The sequence below is a fragment of the Orussus abietinus genome, unplaced genomic scaffold (genome assembly GCF_000612105.2).
Source record: "Orussus abietinus isolate OABI.00-Male unplaced genomic scaffold, Oabi_2.0 scaffold436, whole genome shotgun sequence".
In the NCBI taxonomy this organism is placed as follows: Eukaryota; Metazoa; Arthropoda; class Insecta; order Hymenoptera; family Orussidae; genus Orussus; species Orussus abietinus.
The window spans coordinates 29,961-56,246 of record NW_019394592.1 but is presented as its reverse complement, the minus strand read 5'-3'; the positions used below and the strand labels follow the sequence as shown (position 1 = coordinate 56,246).

General features: G+C 38.5%; 1 protein-coding gene across 2 annotated transcripts in view; it reads left to right on the top strand.

The window, feature by feature from the left end:
• Positions 1 to 26,286, top strand: part of LOC105703806 — a 59,559-nt gene that overhangs the window by 15,162 nt on the left and 18,111 nt on the right. Inside the window, exons 4-7 of one of the 2 annotated variants that reach the window (XM_023432797.1) lie at positions 519 to 658; positions 5,899 to 5,993; positions 12,802 to 13,011; positions 24,683 to 24,820. In XM_023432797.1, the coding sequence (XP_023288565.1) occupies positions 519 to 658; positions 5,899 to 5,993; positions 12,802 to 13,011; positions 24,683 to 24,820 (583 nt within the window). Of the gene's footprint in view, positions 1 to 512; positions 659 to 5,898; positions 5,994 to 12,801; positions 13,012 to 24,682; positions 24,821 to 26,286 lie in introns of both variants that reach the window. The other variant, XM_012432492.2, reaches the window with a different exon arrangement.

The following is a 26,286-nucleotide window of genomic DNA, read 5'->3' as shown; positions in this document are numbered from 1 at the left end:
TTGAATCCTCAGCATGTTTTGGATAAAATTTTTCCCATCATCATTTAATTATTGGCCATAATACCAAACTTTTATTAACGCTTCCATTGCTTATGTTTTATTTGCAATATTTTCTTCGAAGATTTTTCTCTGGAGAAATTTCCGTGCATTCTCGATGGGATCGACTATCAGTATTGCCACTAGAGAAAATCAAAGGCAATATAATTGCTTGGGTTAAAATAATATTGTTTGTAAAGGAGGAAAGAAATCTGTACGTGGAATAATAACAGTTGAATCTGAAATTGTGAGAAAAGTTGTAATGTAACCAATACATTCGCTAGACAGTATCAATGTAAGAATTTAACAGTTTAAAGATGGTTAGGATTGGATGTTTTGGTACCGCAGATAAAATTAGATTCCAATCGTTCAAATTGCTCAATGTTGATCTCGGAGGTCGGGATGCTTAGTCCACGTATACACGATCAAGGGGTGGGTCTAGATCAAAGATCCAATCACAATGTGGAAGTGGTTAGTTACAGGGTGGTGGCGGTGGTCGCGGGGAACAGCGAAGCGGTGACTCTGAGCGGCCTCAGAGCCGATACACAGTATCAGCTGGTCGTTACTGCTGTCAAGGCCGGCAAGAAGCTGAGGAGTCGACCGATCGTCTTCCGTACTCTCGGTAAGTGCCTCGAACGACATCCACCATTTAGAATACATCGAAAGATTAAAAGACAAAAAAATTGATAAGTGGCCGTCACGAGTGTTGGAAGCGAAACTTCTGCCGGTGGGTACGTAGAAAAGGAAAGAGTACTATGATTAAGTAGATGCAGGAATAAAATTGTCGTAATTAGAAAGATTTATTTCTTACGTTGTAATATATTTCTTAATTTTTTTTTTAATCCTTAAGGTGATGTGAAAGCGGTGTCAAAGACGTTCAAGAAACTTTTCTCCAAACTGGGGGTATCGAATCGGTTCGAACTTTACAATATAAGTATGGAGAGTATAAAGAAGGTCCTGAAACTCATGAAATTTCAATTTAAAAAAATTTGATCATACATATTTGTAAAATTTGTAAACGAAAAATGAAATTTCATAAGTGTTAGGACCTTTCTTATAGCCTCCACATCCACGTTGTAGAGTTTGAAACGATTCAGCACACTCACTTCGGAGAACAGTTTCATGAACGATTGACTCTTCAGATGCCACTTTCACATCGTCTTCAAGTATATTATACAACGCGAATCATACGTTTAATTTTACATTTATAATATAATGCATATTTATGGTATCATGGAATACCCGAAAAATGTGACGAAGGTGTGCAATATATTAGTAAACGAATTAGGTTGCATTTGCAGTAGTAAGTGTGTAGTAAATGTAAGGGAAACGAGAATATGAAACGCCCTTACCTCAGTTTACCGTTCTCAATTCATGCATAGGGACGAACTGCGAGGAAACGAATAGGAGAAACACACTAGTCTCGATCTACTGACAGTTTGCGACGTCCTCCCTTGCCGTCCTGATTCACTGTTTCAATACCTACGTACACGCTGGCTTCTTTCTCTTCTTCCCCTTCCCAAACTGAGTCACTGGTGATATGACAGTGAAACAAAATAGTGAAACCTAGCATTCTTCTTCTACCTGTCTCGCCAGGGTCTGGCGCCACGAAGTGGTGATCCTCTGTTACGTTTCACTATTTCGTTTCATGACAATCTCCAAGTTCTGCTGTCTTCATAATCCGATCAATGTGGGGTCTGTATATGTTTCGTCCATAGTCACTACTTACAGTCGGCAAGCTCACGTTGAAACGGCCAAACATCCCACACGGAACAAAAGCTCTATTATACGTATATAGAATGTTTCCATAGCTACGGGATGTTTCAGCATATCAGAAGTTAAAAATATACGTATAATATATGTTCACGGAATGTCAAAAATATTCTATTGGACTTTAGATGTACATTGTGCGTATTAAACATGTTACTAGATCATCAAAATTTGCACCAATTAAATACGTTTATTAAACGTATAATATATCTCTATTTATGAGGAATTTGTATGCGTAGTATTTCACATGCAAAAAACATATTGTGGATGTATGCTGTGGGTATATTAAGGGAAGAAAAACTGACCTATAAAAAACGTAAAATGTACATTTTTTTATGTACGTAATATACATTATATTACTCGCATGATTGATATATGTATGTTATACGTTACTAGAGCATCCACATATTCACCAATTAAATACGCCTAATAAACGTATAATACATCTCAATTTAATAGACTCCTGTATCTGCGATATTACACATGCAAAAGACATCTAATGAACGTATGTTGTGTGTATATTAAGGGAAGAAAAAATGACCTGCCACAGACGTAAAATATACGTACATTCTATGTAAAGAAAAATAAATGATTGTACTTGTATGTTTGATATACGTACTTTATACGTTCCTAGAGCAACCACGTTTTCACAAATAAACAACGTATACAAAACGTATAATATACTTCTATTTAACCAGTTAACTGTGATTGACGAGTATACTCGTCATTAAAACACACGTTTCAAATAGGTCGACACAGTTAACTGGTTAAGGCACACTTGTGTCTGACATATCACACAGGCAAAGATATGTAATATGTGTAAGTTGCGCGTATATTAAGGAAATGAACATTAATTTGCCGTATACATATGACATACATACATATTACATACGTATAATATCAAACATACAGGGAAATTTATTTCTACCCATAAAGTAAATAATACAACAAATGCTCGTAATATGTACCTAGATGTATTCAAATAACATGGAACATTAAATGCTTCTTTGCTGCATGTTCGTTATATGCTTCATTGGTGTGCGACCTGACTACTGTAGACTGAAAATGAAGCTCATACAAAATCAAAAAGATGTCACGGGACATATCGCTTTGGCCGCGACGGTTTTCTTATACAAGTACAAGTATTTGCAAGGAATATATATATATATATATATGTATAACTTATATACATGTCCTTATTTTTGGCCAGAGATTGGCAATATAAATGATATTGATTAAACCAAATTTTAATTAAACTTATTATTGTGGTGTTTTAATATACGAAACGTCTCGCATAATCCATGGGACTACGGTAGCTCAGTGGTCAGCACTACTATAGTCTGTTACCTAAATGATTCGGGTTCGAATCCCGGTCACCACCATGGGGATTTTTTCAATGTCAGATGTTTGTATATCTGGAAGACTTCAGGTCCCTGAACAGATCGTGGTAAATTGTTTCTACAAAAAATGCGTTTAGTGCAAAATAAGTAATACTTTTTTAAATTATTCCACCTACATTTGGAATACGTCTTATATATGTAGAAAATACGTATAATATTATACGTGAGTAATATGTCCAGTGTACGGCTGTTGAACTTTTTAATATAGGCACACCATCTATTGAAACTTTTATTTATTGGTTTATTATAAGTATATACGTCTGTGTCAGATACCTTATATACGTCTACTATACATAATACGTCTACCATATATCTTACTTACATATAATATACATACTTTATCCATATGGAATGTATATTAAATGAAAGTTGAATGTTCAGAAATACATGTACTATATGTTGACGACGCGGAAATTTGTACATGCCCCAGCACATTCCGTATACTTTTGTATACATCTATTACACATCTGAATGTTTTAGCCAGATATCCTATATACGTATACCATATCTAGTTGCCCGTGTGGGATGTCGAACGACTAAAAAATTTGGAGAATAGAAAAATTTCAGCAAGTTCTTGGTTTTCAAAATAATCGCTTCAGAGGTAATATTTGAAGGTGCTTCGAATTTATAATATGGATCTTATATTTCTGTAAATTGAAAAATATTTATGTGGTGTCTGAGATAGGTATGGGTAAATAGAGAGTTGGGGCTTGAACTCTGTACGCCTGAAGAGTATTTGCAATTCCATCGATGGGATGTTTCGAAAAAGTGGTGGGCGAGTTCCGAACGGGTCGAGCGACGAGTTCGGATGCCTCCTCGAGAACTTACTCCACCCTCGGGAATTTGGAAACCGATGAAACTGAATTTTTGTCGACAGGAAATGCACTCGGGAATTTTAAATATTCACTGACCTGGACTTATGCAATTCTTGGAATTATTTCATCTTCGGAAATATTCTGATTCATCCCTTGCGTCGATCTTATATAATAATTGCCGCAAATTCATGATTTCTTATAATTAAATCAAGATACGATTTAATTTGTGTTTGGGTTTTACAGCTTCGAACCGATCGTCTGATATTTACGGGCGACCTGAATTCTCTCTTCTTTAATTGATCTTGCATTTCACGGCAGCTATTCGCATTTGCTCCGCACTTTTAATGCCGATGGAACGTATTAAAATCTAGAGGCAAATCCAAACCGCACTTGTAACGCGAAGTTCAGCCGGAGCGGAATATTCGCATGATCAATTCCAATTTCACATGGCCGACATTGGAGTCATGAACTCTGGAAAAATTAATTGCTGAAAAATAACTTCTGAAAATGTAATTCTGAGATCGAATAGTAAATTACAGAAGAATACAATTTTTGTTTCCTTTTTATATCATCCCGTGGAGCTTCATTTCCTGTTCCATTTTTCTTATTTTTTTGCCGACACATTGACACGATGACTTTGCCCGAGTCTTTCGGTTACCAATCATTTGATAGCAAAAAGGCATCGGGGTCCAGAACGTTTATCACGTTATCGAAAAAACGACATGACAAATGTTGTCCCGCTGTCTCCACGGAGAATGATTTTTCTTGGACTCAATAAGAAAGAACATTTGTCGTTGTAAAACTTCAAGTATCAGGCGATTTCGAAAAATTGAAGTTTATACTTCCTTATTAAGTGAGAAAATTATACATAAACAGTATTGGAATGCAAGCCGAATTTTAAAAGCATCGGATATTCTATTAAAATTAGAAAATTTGCCAATTTATTAATAAAATTAGATATCATTAGTTAAAGCCTGCAAATAGTGATATTTATTGTTTTAATTTTTTTTTTGCGAAAACGGATTTGTGCTGTAACGTATCAAGCTTTCATGAACTTTAATGTTTCCCAGGGTTATGAAGTTTTAAGTTGTTAATGTATTTGATGGCAGAGGTTTAAGAATGGCAGGTTTATTAAGTAACTTCAGGAAGCTTTAATTAGCAAAATCCAGAACTCATACATTTTCCAATCTAGTTGACGTTACGGGACACTGGACAACGAAAATGTTAGAGGCCGAGATTATTCAGTGAAATTTACAATTTTGATAAACAATACTAACTTCATAAAATGAATAATCTCAGTCTCTGATAAATACACTGTGAGCCAACTGAGATGCTACTTAAATAATAGGAGGAATTGTTCTCACCAAGTAGAAAAGTCACAAATCAAAAACTATAAAAAAGGTGCTGAATGTGAGTTGTTTAATTGAGTTGTTTAATTGCGTACGAGAGTGCAACATGAGCAAATCACGTTGAAAAGGAACAGTCGACTGCAACCTCTTCTCTGAAATTAATGAATTTCCCTGTAGACTTTAACTCGATGTAATTTCTCGTATGCGCTGAAAATCAGCTTAAGCTCTTTTAAATTCTTTATGAAAATCTTCAGTCTTAGGATTGGATGTGCATTTTGCGTCAGCCATTAAAAAGTTTAATGCAGATCGCGACCCTCAAAGAAGACAATCTTTTTTAGAACGTTTTGTTTTATTAAGTACGTTTCGATCGACCTGGTACCTGGTATTCAGACTTGGTGACCAGATACATATAAATTTACTATACTTTGCTATAAACTATATAGTATTGAAGTTGACATTGCTATTTCCAAAATTAATGTTTAACAGAAGTAATTGTCACAAGATATTTACAACTTAAACTATTTACAGAACCGCCAAGAACGTCTCCACAACAAGATTCGTCAGTAACCGGAGGACCAATTCCTCCTCCTCCATCTGCTCAACAACCTCAGCCATATTTGCAGGTAAATATTGCATAACGATTTTTCCATAAACACTGGATAACTTCAAAGTAATAGTTCTCTTTACTTATTTTATATGAGAATCATATTTTATACATACTTATGCTTTAAATTAAAATACTGACAGTTGAATCTTAGCCTTTATCTTTAATTGGATATTTTAAATAAGGGATGTAAAAGTTATACTTCAAAAATTGTATAAAAGGTGGACGAGCTTTGCGTTTCCTGGGGTCATTGGCTTCGCTTCACGTTTTGTGTCCAACCTGACAGAAATAAGATCTTTGTCAAAGTAACTTTATTAGAGGCCTTCAAAGCACGTACAACTCTTTCATCTTCGCGGATATCCCTCTATTTCGTTCTTTGCTCCTCACAAGTCAGAAATACATGTTTACCGCCAGCAAATTTTAGGGAAATAAAAATGAAAGGCACGGACTTTTATGAGGTGTTGAAGGTCGGAGTAACGAGATATGCGAAAGTGGCGGAAACGTCAAAATAAAAAATACTTATTCTACGAATATGCTCCCCCTGAATATAGACCCACACAGAACATATACCTATTGTATATGTTGGGACGTTATTTTACTGCTATAACTCTTAAACACAGTTCTGGCAATTAAGGTTCCGACTCTCTGGGGAAGTCATACATAAATAATTAATAAAATGGGGTCTCCGTCGCGTAATCGCTCTACAGCAGCAAAACTTTTGGGCGCCAGGCCCTCCAAAGGGCCAATCCGGGATCCGAACCACACGGGCCCAATCCGTCGGGGCTCGCACCAGCGTACGGGAGCTCACGCACCACCTCCCAACCCGCCCACGGATTCGCACCAGCGTAAGGCCCGAAGGGTCGGTCCCTCAACTAACAGAAGCAAAATTATTTTAAAAGTCCCAGACACGTAAAAATTGAACTAAAGGTAGCGATACGAGACGAGACGCAGCGTCGCCGACGACGAAAAATAAACCGGGCTAGCTCAGTACGCTCAAGCGGCCGCGGAGAGGGCGGGGTCCTTTCAAAAAAAGCAAACCAGAGACGGAATTAAATTAAGGGCCTATTTATTTCAAAATGGAAACTGTTGGCTGTAACAATCTCAAAATGGCCACGGGCGGGCCCACAATCCGGTACCGACCCGGGCGACGAAGCGCGCGCTCGCGCTCAAAGGGACGATGCGCGCGGCGAGGCGCACGGGAAAGAATCGGTGGCTTTAGACAGCCCAAAAATTCAACAACGCAAAATTCAAAACGCGAAATCCAAAATTCCAACAATCCAAAACGCTAAACGGATTTCAACTATAATTGGGCTCGACTACGGGGCAAGAATATTACTCCAATTAAAGCGAACACGAAAATTAAGAATAGCACGCACTAAATTAATTTTGGAAATGTTACAAGACGAAACTCGCGAAGAAAATATTCAAACGGAGAACAGGCGCAAGAAAATCAATCAAGGTTTACGCGAGTAAGGCAGCGATACACAAAAAAAATACAAGGCAAAGTAGCGCAAGAAAAGGCAGCAGATTCCAAATATCAGCGCAAATCAATTCAAAACGCAAGAGACAAAAGATTTCGAACACATGAAATTTTCATAAATTACATAGGCGCGGACATAATTATAATCAAATAAATCGTATCACATAACAAAACTAATATGGTAATATCATCGAAATTTCCGGACATAAATTCATGGGTCGATTTAACTGGAACCGCTTAATCGAAGGCAGGCACGGTTAGCCAAAAAATATTCAGCTCGAACGGAAGAAGGTTAACGGGGTTCGCCTATCGCGAAAACGGATTTTAAATCACGGGGGGATCGCACTTCGCGAACACAAAATGGAATTTACTGAAGTTTGCACTTCTCGAAACAGACTGAACTAACGTAAAATTCGCACTTTGCGACAAAACGAAATCTAATGGGAAAGTCGCACTTCGCGAAACAACGGAAATTAATGGGAAGTTCGCACTTCGCGAAACCAAAGAAGTTTACCAGAAATTCGCACCTCGCGAAATAAACGGAATTTATGGTGAAGTTCGCACTTCTCGAAACAAAAGGGGTTTAACGTGTCGACCGCTCAAGCCAGCATTCTCGAGTTCGGGTCGACACGGCTTCTTGATCCGACCGAGGAGAGAGGCAGCAAAAGATAATTTATTTCGAAAAAGAAAAGGCCGCTCACACGAGACTTTGGCCGAAAATATTAAAAGGGCCGCTCACACGAGACTTTGCCCGGAAAATAGATCGAGGCCGCTCACACGAGACTTGGCCGTCAATCTTAGCAAAAGGTCGCTCACACGAGACTTGACCAATTAAACGCGGAAGGGCCGACCGTGTGGCGCGCGGCCCGACGACGGGTTACCCGGGGAAACGCGAAAACCGCGGAAATTCAACAAAAACACGGTAGACACAATTTCCAAGAAAACAAAAGGTAAAGTACGCTCAAACCTCGGGCTTGGAGAGTGCGACAGCGCTCCCGCGGTGTCCTGGAGTTCCACCTACGGCGACGATGCTCCCCAGGCGTCCTTTCTGTTGGAGGTAGCGGTTGCGGGCGAAGGCAGCGAGCTGTTTGGAAGGCGTCCACACGGCTCGAAGCTCACGGACCAAGAAGGCCGGGTCTTCGCTGAGGTCTTNATAATATCTATTTTATGTATATCAAAACTCAGGTCAATGTTGAACCAATGTTGCAACATATTGCACAAATAATGGGTATGTTATTATGGACATTTATTATGTACCTGTGGCACTGTCAGTATTCTTATATATTTTCATTCTGAAGGGGAGGTATATCTTTATTCATTGCTTGGTGTGGGTGTGTTATTGTTTCGATTATCGTGTTTCCCCTTCCCTCGGTCCCCGGGTTGAGGACAGTCTTTCATCGAAGCAGAGCTAGAGTATCGACATCTGATACAGTAAAGCAGATCAGTATTGGGACTTAAACATGAAAAATGGTATTGGGTCTTACGTACAAATGAACTATGTTACGTACCACTTGCGGGAAAGCCACATGAGGGTCATGCGCCATCTATCGGACCCTGCCGAAACTATTTGTGGTAACCGTCAAGAGGAACAACAGTAGATAGCGGTGTCTGAAGACGAAAAATATAATACTGAATGTAAAAATAAATAGGTAATGGATAAAAAATGTGCCAATGACGATAATGATAAGTTTACAGCAAAAAGACACTTACCTCCAACATTCTCGTGCAACTCATTAGAATCTTCTTGAACTGAAGAGTATATGGGATATCCACACATCTATAGGAAATCTATTTCATTCATATACACTAGCTATACTGAAGACAGATATCTATTTTACGTATACAAATCTGTATCACGTATACGCTCTTATTAGACATTCTCTAGATAATCGCAGACATCAGAGTTTGATACATGAATATCTATGGTTGATCTATATCCTCATATACTGTTCATATATAAAAGATATGTATTTATATTACGTCTACTAAACATCTAAAAAGTATATGCATAATAGATAATCACAGATATCTAGGTTCGGTATATGCCTATTTATAGGGATTTATAAGATATCTGTAAATAGCCAATACGAGTATATAATGCGTATATGATTTACGGATTATTTACGTACAATAAACAACCGTATAATTCGGCATGTACAACTTTTTCCAGTCCTCGTTACAGATTTAATGTGAATGTACTAATGCCCTTGTAGATATATCACAGACAATAAATATACGTATGTTTCTCTCACACTCTCCCTTCTGACCTTTCTTGACCTTCTGACCTCTCGGGGGGTCAAACCTCGATAATTGCGTCCATCTACTGAACACCAATTATGTATATATCTTTTCGACGTTAAATAAACCTAATATAAATGTCTACTTTTTGTACATGAATAGGACATGCGGATATAGATCAATCGTAGATATTCATGTATCGAACCCCGATATCTGCGATTATCTACAGAATATCTATTTTGTCTACATCTTTCATGATCTCAAATAGACGTGATATATATTTTTTGTATATGAACGGTATATGCGGTTATAAACCAACCATAGATATGCATATATCAAACCTAAATATCTACGATTATCTAGGAAACATCCATTATGGATGTATATTAGTTATATTAAATGGATGTTATATGTACATCTACTTTTTGTATATAAATAGTATATGCTGATATAGCCCAACCATAGATTTCCATATATCAAACCTAGATATCTGCGATTATCTGTAGAATATCTAATGAGTGCGTAAACGTACTATAGATCTATATACGTAAAATAGATATATATCTTCCGTATAGCTAGCGTGTATGAACGATATCGATCTCCTATAGATGTATAGATATTCCATATATATCTAATATACATATATTATACCTATCATTGCGTGTGGGGAGGGTATAAAATATCTGTGCCTATTTTATTCTCAGGAAAGTTTTCATAACTTATCTTTTTTTTTCTTCTTACTACAAATTCCGTACTCTAAATTTATCCCTGTTAAAATATTAAACGTTAAAATTAAAGCCACTTTGAAAATAAGACGTTACAAACCGAGTACCTAAAAATATGAAGAACATTAAAGAAAAAATATTCCAAGATAACATTTTATTGCAAACTACAACTCTATGGACGTTCATGTTTAAAGAAAGAGAGCTTGTTCGCATCGGGAAGAATGCACCTGTATTTCTTTCGGCTCTGTAAAAAGTTTCCCTTATTTTTGACTTTTTTGCCTTGAGGGAGTAAACCCTGTGCACGTCGGCCCCCAAGGTTGGGGAAATAAAGATGAAAGGTGCTCCGAGAATTTTATGGGGTGTTGCAGGAAACTGCAATAAGACAGCGAAGGGCACGGGAAATATAGGTACAGAAAAATATTTCGCGGCAGGAAGCATCCCAGCTTACCGCGCATTTTCCAGGATACGTCTTGCCCAGGAGAATCCTTGAAAAAGGACCACATTCGACTGCTCCTTCGGTCCAAGCCATCGGGGCAGAAACTCTTCTATTTGTTGCCTCTTGTGAACTCCACGGCGAGAATGGTCTCGATGGGAAGGGAGGAGAAAAACAAATGAAGTAAAAAAGAAAAGCTCCGGATGTTTTCCTGAAAGCTCGAAGCTTTTGCATGCAGTAGCTGGATCCGTTTCTTGTCAATCTTGCAGAAGGACCCTGAAGCATCGTAGAGTCATTTACAAGCAGGGGAATATTTTTAGTTTAAATTGGCCCCTTTAAACAAATGAACGTACTATATAAGACATAAAATATTGTATATCAAAAATAAGCTCAGAGAAGGTATCCTAGATATATTCTTTTAATTCGATATGCAAGGATCTCTAGGCTCACTAAAGCACGTGAATCTAATTCTTTTAAATGCCGCAATATATTTAAAAAAATAATTAAAAACAGTGTTTCTTATCCCACGATGGGTATAGTTTAGGTAACATCTCCTAAAGGTGGTTTATTCTAGCGAGGGTACATGAAGTAAATGGAATATTTTTCTTTCAAAGCAATGCTTCTGTGGATGGATAAAACATTAAAGGCTGAGTCAGTACCGTTCAATTAAATTAATTCTGAAAAAGGTATGTACACCCCGCGATCGAGGTAAAGAAGTCAAGTGGAGAGACGAGAGGCCTTTCATTGCGGATCTGGTTTCAGTCGGGAAATAAGGAATTCGGCGAGTCGATCCTTGGGCTATTTTAAAGAAACCCAATATTTCCCAGCAGAAAATATATCGCCGGGTAAATAAATCCCGCAGGGAAGACCGTTCCAGGCGCATCCAATTTGACGGTCGCGAAACAAGACGAAGTCCTGACGACGTCTGAAAAATCCCTGTACTCGATAGGGAGAGCTTTGTGGTCTTCCGAATAACTTCGATAGGCAACTCCTGGGAACTGCAGCCGCTTCCTAGATAGTGAAACTTCCTTCCCATCTGGGAATCTCGTTCAAGCACCACTTAAGAAGGCTAAACTTAATCACTCATTGTCAGTGCGAGTTCTGGGCCGAAACTCAATTTGACTCTTTGACCACAAGGGTTGCCTATGGACATGAGTGTGCTCTATGTGTAACGAGTTTAATTAAAAACACCGAGTTTCGAAACGGGTACTAGTTTTTATGCATACTCAACCTGTAAATTGATCAAAATTTGATTTCAAGAAAATACCAAACTTATTTCCTCTGGCTTATCAGAATAGTAGAGACGCAAAGAAAACTCCAAAATTGGGGCGCGGGAAGAATGATTGACCCTTTGCGGTCCTATGTCGAGGCTGATTCGACATTTACAAGGCGATTTCAGAATTTCGGAACGCAAAGGGTTAAAGGATGTTCATGCTAAATATTTGACTCGCTAGATTGAAAGATTCACCTTGAAGCTTCCTCAAACCGATGTACAAATCCCAAAAAATAAATCCTAAAAAATAAAATCTTATAAATTCTTATTACCGTAATAATCATTTGGATTAAATTAGATCACTGCTTCCTATGATCTTTAACACTATTTCTACCACGATTTTGCGTATACCTATTTCGACCAAAAGGTTTTGATGAGCTAGAGGAAAATGATACCGCTAAATAAATTTAACAATTATTATACGAAAACTCAATACATTAATTGAGAAAAAATTATTAAACTTTGAAAGTAATTTCAAGTTAAAATTTTAAAAGGTGTCTTTTGACACCTTTGGTAGAAATAGTGTTAATGTTTGGAATTCTTCTACATTGTATTTTCTTCTAGCATTGTTTTTAACGAAATGTTTCAGGTTTAGAATATTGAGATAGAGTTACAGGGTATTAAGTAAAGTCAATTAATTTTTCTGACTTATTCGCTCTGTCTTTTTTTTAATTATAGATACGTGGCGTGGAAGTAGGCATAGTCGTCCTGGTGTTAATAGTCTGGGCGGGGGCGATAGCCCTGTTTTTCAACCGATGGGGTAAAATTCGCATGTTGCTGCCATATCAGCCCGACTACAAAGAGCAGCTCAAGGTTCCTGGAACGGGGGTTTGCGCTGCAGCAAATGCAGCTTGCACTCAGCACTCCTCGCAGCACGCTTGCTCCCAGGTAAGACGCTGACAGCACAAAATTGCTCATTTACGTTAACAGGGACCGAAGGTGTGTAGACAGCATCGATACATCCTTGTAACTATACGGTAACGAAGTCTGCGTGCATCAAATATTAATACGCGTAATGTGTGAAGAACAATGGAAACACTATAAGATAAGTGCTTAAATGAGATTCACCAGACAGTTTTCCATAAAATGTTCACTTCTACAGAGAATGCATTTAGCAAGATTTGTTAGAAAATGATTGTTAAGAGCAATTGTTAGGACTGTTTTTTACTGTTCAGGAGGATTTGTTAGTTTTACCTTCGTGCAGTTAATAACTTAGTAACTAGAACGTATTCTTATAAAAAGACTTTGTTACGCTGCAAAGCCAAAAAAGTTTCATAAAAAAACATAAGCCTCGTGGTTTTTGTCTGGAAAGTTATGGAAATGGCAAATAAAAGGGTCGTTGTTTCATTTACTCTGTAAATGGAGAAAAATGTTTTTCCAAATGTTTTCTCAACAAAAGTGCAGTAGATCTGTACCCCACTTTCCGAGCTTATTACTTTCCATTGTCATCAGTCCGTTCCAACCTGCATTCATTTCCGCAACTCACGAACGACATTGAAAATAATAAATTTGAACGACAGTACCGGGAAATTCAATTTCACGTATGTGGTTCCTCGGAAGAGAGGGAATACGTTTGCATTGTTTAGGCGCAAAAGTGGTTTTATTTTTCTCTTAAGTTGCCACGTGGGTGCAGAAGAGACGCAATTTTACAAAGGCGATTCGAATTCTGCCAGAGAATTTTCACAAGAATTCGCAATTCGATAATATCCAATATCTGCTTCTCATCCTTATCGTCAAATAAAATCGCTACTGAAGTCAAACTTCGTTTCAGCGCTCCAGATCAGGCAAAAAGTCGATATAAAAGTGATTTCGAAAATACAAATGAAATTTTCCTTTTAAGGAAAGTATTTCTTTCTACCGTAAAATCACCTTATACCTGCACTTCGTTAATACCCAATATTTACTTCTCATGTATGTCAAATAAAATCGCTACTGTAACTGTTACGTGGCGGCCAAGCGGATGCAAGGCCGGGGTGATTAGGGTAGAGATTGCCCGCATTTTGCGCGTAACGAGTATTCTAATCTTGCGAGGAGATTGATCCGAGCGGCTAGATCAATTCCTCTGGTGGAATCTAGGGAAATGAGGACTGAAGAGGGAGTTAGAACGAATGGCAATGTGGACTAGTGTGCTGTAATGTTGCATTTATTCGTCCGTGAGGTTTAATTTACAATCAGCTGGGAGGGGTACCCGAAGTGCCTTGACCTAATTTTCACTGGGTTATTATACTTCCGCGTCGCGGCGATTCGGGTGTCGTGATAGCGTACTTTAGCGGCGGTAGGTTACTGAACGCCGGGGTGCTGACGCGGGAATTCTTTGCTGTTTAATGGCGGTCTGCGCGTGATTCTAGTCTATCTCGCGATGCTGAGATTTCGAGCTCAGCCGTTCGAAGGAAGTTAATGAAATCTTAATCAATCCGGTTAACCGGAGCAAGGCAGGAAAATCGCGATAATGGTTAGAATTTGATTTGATCGGATATGAGGGGTTAAGAAGTAAACTAGAATGGAATGAAGATGAGTCGAGTTTGGGAAGGATCCTCTACCTGGCTTGATCAGTGGCTGAATTCGGTGACACTCTTCTTTAATCGTCCCAGCCGGATGACTGCGCGTGGACACCTTCGTTCCGTGGCGTGCCCTAGGGTTGGAGGTCTCCTAGAACTCTCCCGTCCAACGGAAGTCTCAGTGTCGCCGTCTGTTCCTGACTCGGTGCGCTGGGATCGCTGGAGTACCGGATGGCACTACTTCGGCTCGTAGGGTAGATGGTCTTCGACAGGGAGTCCGGCGGTCTCGGTCTCTGACTTGCTAGGAACGGGGTACCGAAGAACAGGAGCTCCACTCGAGGTTGTCGACGGACGTCGACGTTGAATTGACTTGCAGAGACTAACTACTGAATGACATGCCGTCCCGATCTGGAGGCTGGTTTTATTAGCAGGGTGTTCCAATTGGTGGGAGATCCTAGGGCCCAGGTAAGGGTGGCACTTCTGGGTCGTGCTGACGCGTTGTGTAGTCAGCAGGTTGTTCGCCTCGGGTCGATCGATGACTTTTGGAGTCGTCTTAACCGATGAACTCGTCGTGTCAGGTGATTGAGTGTTGGATCCTTTTGTAAGAGTTTCCTAATCGCATTTTCGTACTCGGATTTCCATGGCTAGCTTCCGGTGATCGGAAAATGGGTTTTTCCTTAGGTTAGGGTACGGAGGATGCCTACGTAACATAACCGTCAAACATCGTTTCGGAGCCCTAGATAAGGCATAAACTCGTTCTAAAAATGATCTTAAAAACACAGAACAAGACTTTTCCTTTCGAGGAAAAGGGTTTCCTTTCGCCGTAAAGTCGCGTTATTATCTTCAATTCGATAATAACCAATATTTGCTTCTCATACATATAAAATGAAATTGCTACTTCAATTGTCAAACGTCGTTTTGACCCACAAGTTCAGGTATAAAGTCGTTCTAAGTGACTAGTCTTCTAAATGACTTTAAAAGCACAGGAAAAAAAAATCGAAAATCGTTTTCCTGGAAAGGATTTCCTTCTGCTGTAGTCGCGTTGCATTGCCAAAGTCGAGGGGACGTTCACTCAGGAAAACATGGATTTTAATGCTCGAAATCACGTGGAAATCAGCTGGAAGTCGCAAGCAGAAATCACTGGAAATCGTAAGAAATCCCTGAAACATTGCCACAATTTTAAAGCCGACCGTCATTTGTTACCGAATCGCATTTTTATTTATCATCTGAAATCAAAGGCAATCCGTTCTCAAAGAAGGAAATCGTTTTCACTGATTTTCGAGAGAATAGCCCCTTGGCCAGAATCTAGAGCCACTGCGCGAGGTCTTCAATTGGGTTAGATTTTTCGAAGGGAAATAAATAATCTGAATATTCATGGGTTGCGAACTGCAGATTCCTGTGAATTTCCTCAGGATGTTTCGCGGCGTCTTTAACGCGTCCTGTTTCCCCGCGAAACGAAGAATCCCTAACTGCATGCATAAAATCTTATTTGCAACTGCGTGATGTTGTTCCCGGCTGAATATTTTACATTTCGTTCCTTTGCGTTCAAATGCCGGCTGATGTTTATCCCAATGGCAATTATGCGTGTCCGACCTAAGGCTCCTTTACCCCACACTCGCTGTTTTATCTTATAAACCAACGTGACGGCCGAGGAACGTTAACGACGATAACGTTGTCGCCGACAAATGGAAAATCAGGAAAATTCAAATTCCCGTTCAGGAGTTCCCAGAAGGGCGGAATAGGGGTAAATTATTTGCTCGAAACCCGGACTTACATTATCTCTCGTGTTATCGTATGCAAAGCACTCGATCGGTAGAAATCTATTTTTAAAAGTCGTGTAAAAATATACTTAAAACAGCTGTTAAATTCCACAGTGATTCGTGTTTTAATAAATCACTCTTAAAATACATGCACGAAATTATGACCCTACATTAAAGTATCCACAATAAAAGTATTTTCATAAAAAATGAGTACTTTTCACGCTTGTATAATTAATTAAGCTAATGATATAATAAATTCGTATGTGAACAGATATTAATTAAATATCGGATAAGAATTTTTCGTTAGAAATTAAGGAATTTCATCAGTATTTAGGGCTTGGTCTTGTCGGAAGGTATAGACGGAGAGATTTGGATGTCATCTCTATTCGATCCTGTGCTTACATACTGTACAGAGTATATGTAATATGTATAATAATACATATATACCGATACGGATATCCAGCGACACACACATTGGGTGCTCGTGGGAGTTCCTCTCGGTATGTTTCCCAGAAAGTGGGAAAACAGGGAACACGGGGAAATAAAAAGAGACAGGGTGGCGCTTATTTTGGTTGCTCGTCGGTACGCAAAAACTCTTTGCTCTACGAATGTATTCGGTTGGTCCACGGAGAAATGGGAACGGTTCATGACTAATTTAAGCACATCACATTTTCAACGAATAGGTATATTTCTCAGCATATCTGGACTGTTTCGATTTCTTTTAATTTTGTTTTTATTTAAACAATTGATCGATTACAAGTAGGACGTTTCCGAATTGGGGTTATAAATTGTCAGGACGTTCAGTGTTAAAAATGTTTCTGAAAAGAACAGCTCTGTTAATTGTACGGATTTATCAGGGCCCAAATAAAAATTAAAAATATTGACGATCTTTCTAGCCTCTTGTACATTAGAAATTCATTTAATTTTCATTCTTATGTCAGGAAAAAATGTTTTCTGGTTTTTTTTTACGGGTCTCAAACCTTGTGCAGTTAAATTTAATTGAAACTGTCATTAACGAGCATCAGCGATGCGTTACGATGTTCATTATATCTTTTTTAACGACCACCTTCGGTATCGAGAGAATTTATGTCGTAACATCAATTTTCTTTTTCTCGATGTGAAATGTCGCAATTTGACATTTATTTTTTCAACGTAAAACTTTTAGGGTACATCGAGCGTTCAAACGTTTTACACCTTTAGAATAATTATATTTCATTGTCAGATGTGAAAGTCATGTGTAAAAAATATGTTAACGATTCTTCTTACTGGAAATTAAGTTGGAAAATATTTCTTCCAACGTTGCTGATTATTTTTTAGGAAAGTATAATTGAGATAAACAATTCAGCATGGGAGTAATTGAACATTAAATGCTCAAGGCTATGGAAGAAACAAGGACGTTATCTTTAAAAATACATTAAACCTTTGCTTTTTTTCGGTTTATTAAAAATATCCTGCGTCTACCAAGAGAGATAACAACCTTTATCTACTTTTTGTTGGTAAGTGTAGGTACGACAAAAATAACTTATTAAAATACACATTATATTTATACGTTATAATACACTTTTACAAATTATTATATCCCTTTTGTGATTAAATGTTCAAATGTCATGTTAATACATTTACGTATGTAAGTAGATGAGAATATATAATAAATAAAGCATAACTGGAAGCTAATAATTTCTAAATAAACTAGAGCGAACAATTTCCGAATCGATACCAAAACCGATTAATAATAAACGTCAGCTACCGCAGTCGTAATCACGTTGAGCGAATCGGTGATAGCAATTACTTGCCTACTGATACTCTCTCAATTATTGGTCACTAATGCTCTGAAAGTTAGTTAACTGGGGCCTAAGTGGCAAAATTACAAAGTATTCCTAACAGCTAACAGTTGCCCTGCAACTAAATTCGCGGAGTATATATATATCGTCTTCTATGATAAAATCTATAACTTCGATTACAAAGCATTGTTCCCGGGCGAACGTGCTTTCTTCGTATTTCTGTGCCGTGTCAACGACCCCTTAAGAAATAATTGCGCAAGTCGTTAAAGCAGTTCCAGAAAAGGTTTATGCAAACGAGAATACCGATTAGGAGGTTATTCAGGGTATATAAAAATACCATTCTGGTTTGAATTCTTTCTAAAAAAATTGGCAAATGGCCGCTTTGATTCAGTTATTCACAAGTCGACATATTTCGAAATTTGTAACAATATTTATGTATTTTTTGTACAGTAATTAACATTGCGCGCAGCTTCCATTGAGAAGAACATTAAGAATCCCATTACATCACCTCGATAAGTAGAAAAAGAAAAGTACAAATAAAGAACCGGGGGTGGAGGCTCTCATTACCACCAGAATTATTCATTTAATAGCCTCTTACCTCCGCATGTAATTAAAAATCGTTTAATTACCTGGTACTTTTGCACCACCTAAGCGAGACCCGTTTAAGTGCACAATACATCGGTACTTCGCAATGGCAAAGTACGCGCAATGAAAACTTATTTGAAATTGAATTTTCTCACTAAGAAGTTTTCACTTAACAAAAATCATAAATTTACACGAACTATCCAACCTCAAATCTCCATGCATACATATTCATATTCATATAATCCCGCGTCGAGTGAAATCGATCACATGTAATTTTTTCAAAAGTATTTAGTGCAATACTTTTTAGAGCATTAATTACTTAATTATTCTAGCTAGTACTTGACAGCTTTCGCTTAGGTACATGTCACCAAGCAAACGCCCACGTAATTCCTTTTCAGAACTGAATATTCATTTTTTCTCCCCCAATCATTGTGAGCAAATGAGCAATATGAAATGAATTGAAATGTGGGCAATCACCGTAATAAATGAATTCGCCAATTGTTTCTCTTTCTTGCGTAAAAATGGTGGTGCGCAACCCTCGCCATCGCTCTCGAGCACCGATCTGAAAACCCTAAAATACCTCTGTACCGTTCGGATGTCAACATCCTCGTTGTCGGCGAAGGTAATGACTACATTGTCGGGTATGCTGATGCAGTGCGTGGGAGGGGGATGCTGCGTTTTGGAGCAGTGCTTTCAATATCCGAGGAGAGCTCGGGAGCCTCGAGACTGCGGCTGCCAGTTCGCTCTTCTACACAGGGCCGACATCGCGTGACCATCGGTATTCCTTTCGTTTTTTTAATATCTCTCGAGTTTACTGTGCTTCCATGTTCTCGTATCTTCCTATCTTCTCTTTCTCTCTGTCTCTGTACACTGTCTGCTTTACTCGCCACAGCTTTCTTTCGGAACGAGCGAAAGGAAGTCCCTCGATTTCCTCGGCTTGGTCCCAAAAGGCTAAAAAATATCACGAAATTTTAATCTCTTGAGGGATAATTGTACATTCTAATTATGAATTTAGTGATTGACAATCACGGATTGTCAAGATACTGTATCTCCGAGAGAGTCTTGAATATGGGGAATTTTTCTTTCCTTTTTTTTTAATTTCATTTTAACGGTGATTTTCAATCGTAATTTTGGCATTGAATGGTAAACGTCAGTTATAGTAGAATTTTACAATGGTGTAATTTTTATTCTTCATTCGTGCCATACCAGAAGTTACGTGCGGTAATCGGTAACGTAACATTGGGAGGAAATGTCTTTCGGAGGTTTAACGACGAAACAACAATTTTTGAAATGTCACTTTTCTCTGCAGAGTATTGCACACACGTGTGCACATGCATACTTGCGAATAGCAACGAGCTTTTCTGTGAATCCGTGTGTGCGCACAGTTTTACACGATTCTAATGAAAAGTGTGTCGTGTCTCTCTCACTAAGCACTCTCACATTTAGTGGGCTTTGTCATTTCCATTTCGCAATACCTATTGCTATCAAACAACATTTCCATTTATTGAAGAATCTCGAAATGAGGAAGAAAAATCATATATTATTACATTTTGAATCAGTTTTTATGGAAGGGCGCCTAATTTCTCTCCTTTTTAATCGTGTTAAGAAATAACTGAGAGGTAATCTCGTAAAAAAAGGGAGGAAAAATCAATGTTCCATGAACATTGCATCTGCCAAAATTGCGATGCCACTGTTGTCGATACGTCGGAGTTCTGGCATCGTCTCGGTGAAACGAACGAACCCGACCCGAAACGGAGAAACGAGAGAAAGAGAGGATAGGGACCAGGATTGAGAAGCTCCAAAGACGTATAAAAATCAGGATTGTACCTGACAGAAGCGACTGGATATTGAAATTTTCAATTTCCCTGTGACCGTATACCGTGGACCCGAAGGTCGGACTGAAATTTTCATTTTCCACTAAACTTTCTTTTATTAGATAATAAAAGGAAGGTTTTCGTTTACCGTTTTCGTTTTCGAAAACCTTATTACGGATAGTAGCGACTCGATTTGAAAATTGTAACATCAGACGAGATGGACCTGATTAGCATAAATTGGTATAGGTAATCAATATCAAGTGTTACGTGATATTCAGATATTAAACGTGTTTAATAGCTAAATAATAGATTTGTAATTATAGATGTACTAACGTATGACGTACACGTGCCAGCCAATATTATACGAAATTATTTTATACAAACAATTTTTTGAAATATCGACTATTTAATTGCATATTAAAATTAAGACACAGAAGATAGGTGAATGATGACGAAGTTTAAATGAAATTATATAATATATGTTGAGAGTTTTAATATGATTTACTTTTAATAGATAGGTACTATTAATCACGTAATTTACTTCGGGTACTATTTTCTGGAATATCTTGCGGCAGAAAGTGATATGATTTCTACGTCACGTAGAATATACTGTCGTGTGACTTGTCTAGTCTGTGGAAAACACGTAGATGGTTCAACGAGAGCTCAATCGATCGAAGCGCATGAGAGCGCAGTTTGTGATAATACCTTGCCTCTGGCATGGATAAGAACACTTTGACTGTGATGAACATTGACGTGAGATAAATACAGGTTTGAATTTAATTAAATACGGTTTCAGCTACCGTAAGCGCAGTTCTAACTACTGTATTGGAATTTTCCCGCAGTCCAATTCTTTAGAATCATTATTCATTCCCTTAACATAAATCCGTAACTGAATTTGAATAATAATTCTTTGTCTTGCTAATCGTATGTTCATAGTCGTCATTAAAATATTTTTAATTATAATACCGCAAAATGTTACATCATTCCGGTTTTTTTTAAAGTTACCAAATTGTAGAGTAATGGTATGAAATTGTTGCTGTCTTAAAAACGACGACATTGTCATAAGTATTTTTTACCCTGAGAAAACGAAATGGAAAGTACGAGTTTATATTTATATGATTTAATATTTTCCACCCTGCAGCACGCAGTCTTCAATCTTAATAATTGTTGCATATATTAGGTCGATGCACATCTAGATGCATGGTTCTCGTGCAGATCTTCGCACAACTTGGCTAAGAAACTCGACTCGTACTACTTTCGCTGTATACAGTCGGTGTAAGTAGGCCTTTCTTGTAATCACCTCGTGGAAGCATTACACAATTTTTCTTTAAAAACAAACGCGTGTTTCGCGAACCATAAATACGGACTAAGTGTATTGCCCTTCTAACGGCAGTTCATTACAGTAAGCGGAGGTTACTTATATTTTCCCTCTAACGAAGTATGTTATTGGATCCGCAACATTGCGCTGCGGTTGCAAACATTCTACAATGTTTCCCTTTCGTTAAGTTTTATTTCCTTTTTTTTTTGGAAAAGTATCAAGCCATCCATAAGAGACATCTGCGAGAGTACTTCCACTTAATAAGTGAAGTTGTCCACGTACTTTGAGAAAGTAATAAAAAGAAAAAAGTAACTATTCTCTCAGAAACTGTCTCGGAGCCCTTAAAGAGAGTTTTAAATTCTAACCGCGAATCGTCTCCCGGCAATCAATCTTCAGCACTAAAGCGCTGGTCGTAAAACAAATCATTAACGACTCGGAGAAATTACTCCACTTTACAATGCTCTTCGTCGCTCGGACTATTGTAATTTATTATTTACAATCCCGGCGAAAAATATCCGCGGAGGAGTTCCCATTTGATGGTCTCTTATACCCGCGGCCGAAGAAATGGAGGGAAACAAAAATGTTTTATTCAAGCCCGAGCGGATACTGGAAAACGTATCGAACCTTGAAAATCCTTTACGGTTTTATATCCGGGATTCCCTAGGTTCCGGATATATATGTCAATCCTTCTTTCGATTTTGCATCACAGAATGTGTCCTTTATGGCGAAGTAGATTTCTATACAACGAAAAATGCTTTCTCACTCGTTACAATTTTTGTATTTTTCTTAAAGAATGTGTAACCGGATTCTAGAGGTAGTAAGTTACCTTCGAGTCTATCAGAAACCGATGAACTGCACTTTGTTGCAAGGAATTCTTGAATTTTTTTTCCAAAATCGCAAGAAATGCAGGAATCATGTCTTTATGCTTTTAGTGCCCCTGCGGCCATCTTCCGAATTATCGAGAATTCCCTGAGTAATGGGGCAACATGCCCTAAGAAAAGTCTTCAGATGGTAGTCCAAAAATGATACCGTCGAACCGACGTCCGCCATTTCTTATTCACGTCATGCGAGCCTCGTCCAATCAGGCGTCACGTACTTTGCAAGCAGATTCCCTGTGTCAGGAATAGTTCCTAGCAACCCAGTCGGTTGCACTTTTATTCGATGGAAAAATATGATAACTCGCTGACCTCCGGATTGATTCTTACATATTTGGAGTTACATCGAGTCGACTCAATAAAGAAAATCCCCTGGCCACGTTAACCACTGACCTTTTTCAGCGAGGCAGTAATGAGCCCGTCTGCCATGAATTTTTCATGAAATAAACACACGTCCAACTTTGATACCAATTTTAGCATTTATATATCCGAAAAGTCTCGTCTATTTTTTCCCACTATGTAACAGGACGGAGTGGAAGGAAAAGATATTAGGTACTCCGGCTACATAACTATTTCAGCTAATTACGAACACATTAGGAATTCGTGCTAAATCAAGCGCAGGTGTTCTCTCGCGTTGTAGGGGTTTTCCTCCTGATCTATATTCTTTGTTCACAGCTTTACAGTACACTGCGTACCACGTGCTAACAGATGCTGGACTCTCCCAGTTCATCGACAGTGTTTTTTTTTTCGCTGTGCACCTTGGCGAGGAAAGTTTTTGATAAAATAGGGTCCTCTTTTCACCTGACCTGTACTCCTTATTCACAGCTTTGCCCACCGTGTACCAAGTACTTATTCTAAAAGAGATAGATCCAGTCCATTAGTGGTGATCTCTTCTGCTTTACGCCCATGTGATAAAACTCCATGACAACACGGATACCTTACACCTGACGTTCTTTCTTCAAAGCTTTGCACCTGTACCCTGGTGGATAAGATGTCTTTTCTACGAGCATGAAGCCGCCAGTGTACGACAGGGAGACGTTAACGTCCACCAGGGTATACGCCCCAAAAACTTCAGGACTCTTGTCTATCAACACTGGTCTTCCTACTTTACGCCTAGTGATAAAATTTCGTTATCAACTTTCGTAACAAAACAGAGAATTAAAATCTGACAACCTTATTCACAACTTTGCAGTGTACCGAGTACACGCCCCAACCACTAATAGACTTTAAACAATAAACAATGTTCTCTGTCGCTTCACGCCTTTGTGATCACATTTCGGGATAAAGCAGAAACCTTAAACGTAACACAATTTGTTTACAACTTTGCAGTGCACTACAAAAACGTTCCAACGGTTTCTGGGCCTTACACCATCAATAATAATCCTCTGCTTAATATATTTGTAATAAAATCCGGGGATAAAACGGGGACCTTATCCCGGTTCTCAACAGTTCCCGGACCCCAGACCTCCAACAGTGATATTTATTGCTATACGCCTTTACAATAAAACTTCGCGATAAAGCAGACGCCTCGGACCTGACACCCTTTGTTCACAATTTTGCAGTGCACCGCATTCACGTCTCAACAGCTGCTGGCTCGTACACCATCAACAACGCTCGTTTTGCTTTGCGCCACTGTGACAAAGTTCGGGTGTGGTTTTTAACGTCTACGTCAATCAAGCAAACACATTAATCAAACTAACCTAACGCGTGTAATATTCTTTCCAATTAGCCAACATTGGGACGATGTACCAGAAGATCACGTTGGGTCCGACATCATGCGTAACCTTCTCCTTACGGGTCAGGGGCTTCATCCTAACGTTCCCTTCTGCAAATATTTTTATGGATCACTTACACACGTTCTGTACCGACTATTTATGAGATCTCTAGTTCCGTGTTACACTGAATAATACTTTGGACCTTGATTTCAGCATCTGCACTGGTCGAACCACCACGTGGACTCCGTAGACAGCGGAGGTGGAGCTGGAAGTGGAATAAGCTCCGGATGGCCAAAGCAAACCAGACCTCGGGTCAACAGTGCCATCGACGTAGCCGGCTTTCTGTCTCAGGTAACCTAATTCAATGAAACGATATTAACCTCGACAAATTCTGACACAAATCGATGATTCCATGGGCATCTCTCGGACTACCTTGAGTAGTCTTCTCCAGAAGTCCCAGAATAATCCCGTCTCTCTCGTTTCACTTGTTGGAAGCACTGGGGAAATGTGAGTGGTCGAATTCCCTGAAGGTTCGCAAAATATGGATTGAAACATAAACATGTCAATATCGACGTTTTTCTGGTCGTGGATAAATCATGTACGTGGATACGCGTATCTGCTGGAAGTTTAGCAATCGTAAAGGAGCTTGTCGGAATTAGTTGAAAACTTTCGATCAAACAATAACGTTGATTTGTCTGGAGATCGAAGGAGTACTTGCATTTGTTGAAAGTGCTCCAAAATAGAATTTGTACGTTCATGTATTGGTTTTATTTTAACCTGTTTTTATTCGGTTTCTTTATGTTGTGGTGGGTTTTAACATATTCGATCGGTATCAGAAAGAATGGATGAAGCGTCGATCTCAGATAAATTGGATAAAGGCTTAAAAATATTCTGAGCCACGAGGAAACCATGGAAAATTAACATCACTCAAATTCGACCGCCCATTCAAGTACTGAACTGCGGTCGGCGGTGCTTAAACCCGAAGACCGATTAAACCCCCGAGATTGCCGAGGCTGTAACAAGGAAACATTACCAAGAATTCGCCGCTGATCTTACTCATTTTCATATATGTTGAAAAACATAAAAATTTAAGAGACACCATGTTTTTTTTTTTATCCGCAATGGTCCACATTTAAGGGGTGAAACAAGCCCCCAAAGTTTATCGAAAATTCGATTTTTATATTAATTTTCGTAGAAGCAGTGGAATAATATCGACGAAACTTGGCATAAATGTATTTTGTACAAGAACGGTGAAAACACAATATTGTCCAGTGATGCTACACCACCTGAAGGGGGTGAACTACCCTTCAGCCGACATTTTTTTGTAATATCTATTAAACAGGCACTCCTACTTAAATTCTACTTACGCCATGTGATTGCTCACGGAAAATGAGGAAATACGTGTTTTTTGCTTTTAGCCAATAAACATTTATACATCGGTTAAAAATAATGGATGTAGGTGGTATTAGGGTATATCCCGACTACCTTTATTGGATTATATCGTGACCAATTCATCGTACATAAGTCGTGTCATCGTGGTAATTCTTCAAAATGTCATTGATTTTCATAACATGCAATTATTTATAAATAAATTAAAAAAACAGTTTCCCTCCACTGCTTCTATGATAATTAATATAAAAATCGAATTTTCGCCAAACTTTGGGGGATTGTTTCACCCCTTAAATGTGGACTATTGCAAATAAAAAGAACACGTTTCTCTTAGAATTTTATGTTCTTCAACATACATGAAAATCAATAAGATCAGCGGCGGACACTTGGGAATGTTCTCTTGTAAGAAAACTTCCGCAAAAGAATTC